This window comes from Martes martes (assembly GCF_963455335.1).
Source record: "Martes martes genome assembly, chromosome: 11".
In the NCBI taxonomy this organism is placed as follows: Eukaryota; Metazoa; Chordata; class Mammalia; order Carnivora; family Mustelidae; genus Martes; species Martes martes.
The window spans coordinates 95,699,002-95,701,513 of record NC_137899.1 but is presented as its reverse complement, the minus strand read 5'-3'; the positions used below and the strand labels follow the sequence as shown (position 1 = coordinate 95,701,513).

At 43.2% G+C, this 2,512-nt stretch overlaps 1 protein-coding gene across 1 annotated transcript; it reads right to left on the bottom strand.

The window, feature by feature from the left end:
• Positions 1 to 901: 901 nt before the first annotated feature.
• Positions 902 to 1,846, bottom strand: LOC308352399 (olfactory receptor 9A1-like; the record flags this gene model as incomplete). Its single annotated transcript, XM_080818655.1, has 1 exon — positions 902 to 1,846. The coding sequence occupies one exon, from the start codon at positions 1,844 to 1,846 to the stop codon at positions 902 to 904; it is 945 nt and encodes a 314-aa protein (XP_080674781.1).
• Between the last annotated feature and the right edge of the window lie 666 nt (positions 1,847 to 2,512).

Here is a 2,512-nt window from a genome sequence, read left to right as displayed (position 1 = left end):
GATGGAATGCCCTGTGTCAGGATTGGACAATGTGAGGAATGTAGGGAGAAGTGACCGGGGGTGGCCCCTTTTCTGCACTCCTGCCTCATCCCAGGGACACACCAAGTTCAGCTTGCCCTTGGAAGTTCAGGTCCCAGAATTCATGCCCTCCCGTATCTGGGGCTCGGGTGATAATTAGAATCATGCCAGATAAGAAAAATGCCTCTTTCTAAGACCCTCCCTCCTCACCATGAGAAAGTCCACCAATTAGAGACATGCCTGAATTAACACACATCTCCCTGAGATTGGGAAGGAGGCAGGATTGTGGAGTGAGTTCACTCTTACAACTGCCAGTTGAGAAGATCTACAGGGAGGTAGCATCCTTGTAGGACCTGGGGGCAGGAACCTCAAGCAAAGGTTGGACCCCCTGAGGCTGAACTTGGGGTCACTCACAAAAGAAATAGAGGGTGCTTTAGGCAGTGAGAAAATCATGAAAGCCCAGGACAAAATATAGGAAGATGACTCAACACCTAGAATCAATCATGGAGGTCAACGGCCACAGAATGAATTATACTCTTCCTTGCTTTTCCCATTCAAAGAGCTAAGTGTTCAAAGAAATATCACATATATTTTGCACATTTATACCTGTTAAACTTATACTATAAGATGTATTATAACTACAGAAGTATGTATGAGAATATATATCCAATTAAAAAATATTAATGAAATCTCCCATTGTACGAATCATCTGATTATAAATTGGAGCACTGTCAGTGTCTTAAAATTCTCTTGAAGAATTTTGTGGAATTCCCGTGTAGATCACAAACAACTTAGTGTTGAAAATGATCATTTCAGATTGCATTATTGCTTTCAGACTACTCAGGTCCATGACGATGTGTCCGTGATTGTCCTTAGGACACAGCTAATCCTTGAGGAGTTGATGGCAGCGTTTCATGATATCTCGAAAGGCCTCTATAAATTTATCATTCCGGAGGGTGAAGATGAATGGGTTCAGAAAAGGGGTCACCACTAAAACCATCAGTGATGCTACCCTGTTGTAATCAGCTGCCTGTGTTTGCTTGGGTTTCACATACAGGAACAAGCAGGTGCCATAGCCAATCACAACAAAGGTGAAGTGGGATGCACAGGTAGAGAAGGCTTTCCTCCTCCCAGAGGCTGAGGGGATCTTGAGGATGGTGGAGATGATGTAGGTGTAGGAGATGATTGTAGGGATCAAAGAACCAACAATAATGAATACAGCCATTAAAAAAAGAATAAACTGTGTGAAATGGCTGTCATCACAGGATAGTTTGAGCAGTTGCCCTCGGTCACATAAAAAATGGTCTAACACATTTGATTTGCAGAAGGTAAGCTGAAATGTGGCATAGACGGGCCAGATTTGAAATAGGAACCCAAACACCCATGACACAATGACCACCCAGATGCAGGTGTGGCTGTTCATAATGATGTTGTACCTCAAGGGGTTACAGACAGCCACGTAACGGTCCACAGCCATTGCTCCCATTAATACCAACTCTGACGTACCCAAAGAAAGGTACAAATATAATTGTGCACTACACGCTGTCAAAGATATTGCCTGCATCCCAGGAAGCAGTAACCCCCAGAGCATCAAGGGGACAGCAACTGATGTGATCAGGATCTCTAGGACAGAGAGGTGGCCAAGGAAGAAATACATGGGGGACTGCAGACGTTTATCAACACACACCATCACAATGATGAGCATGTTCCCCATGACTGTCACTGAATAGAGAAGGAAGAATGTGGCAAAAAGAATCTTGTGTAGTTCTTTGGAGCCATGGAAGCCAAGTAGATAAAATTCAATGGCACTAGAATAATTCTTCAACATTTAGTCCTGTGTCTTGCCCTTTATGAAATCTAGAGAACAAAGGAGAGTTTACATGCTTGTAATTTCAAAGGACTAAAGCTATTCCCAAGTTGAGGAAGTATTATCTCTGCTCTTGGGCTCCACATCATGACAAGTGGGTTTGTCTTCTAGTATTCTCTGTACAAGGTTGATGTGAAATGTTTTATGAAGAAAATACATATTAGAATAAATACACATATGCAAGAAGGTGATCATTAGTCACCAACACCCCCCCCATATGCACCCTCGTCTTTCAACACACTGGTCCTTCTGCCTCTAACTCTGCTCTGATCTGCCACCCTGTCCACTTCCCTGACTACAATGCGCTCATTTATAACACCAACGCTTCCCTCCTGAATGCCCTAAACCATATTCTCTGCACCTTATGTCCATGTCCTACAGAATCCTGCCAATCCCACCCAGATATGGTTACTTCTTCCCTTCATATCCACTGAATGTGCGCTCTATTTGCCTTATGTTCACTAAAAGTTCTCACTTCAGTTATCTTAATCATTACTTCAGTCTGTTGTTAGAGTCTGTTGTTAGGCAGAGAGGTGGGGTCTACCTGGGAAACTGTCATTAGATAAGAGCTATATTGAGACAAACTATTGAGTCTTTCCCTGTATTCTAGGGAGCTGGCTCCCTGGA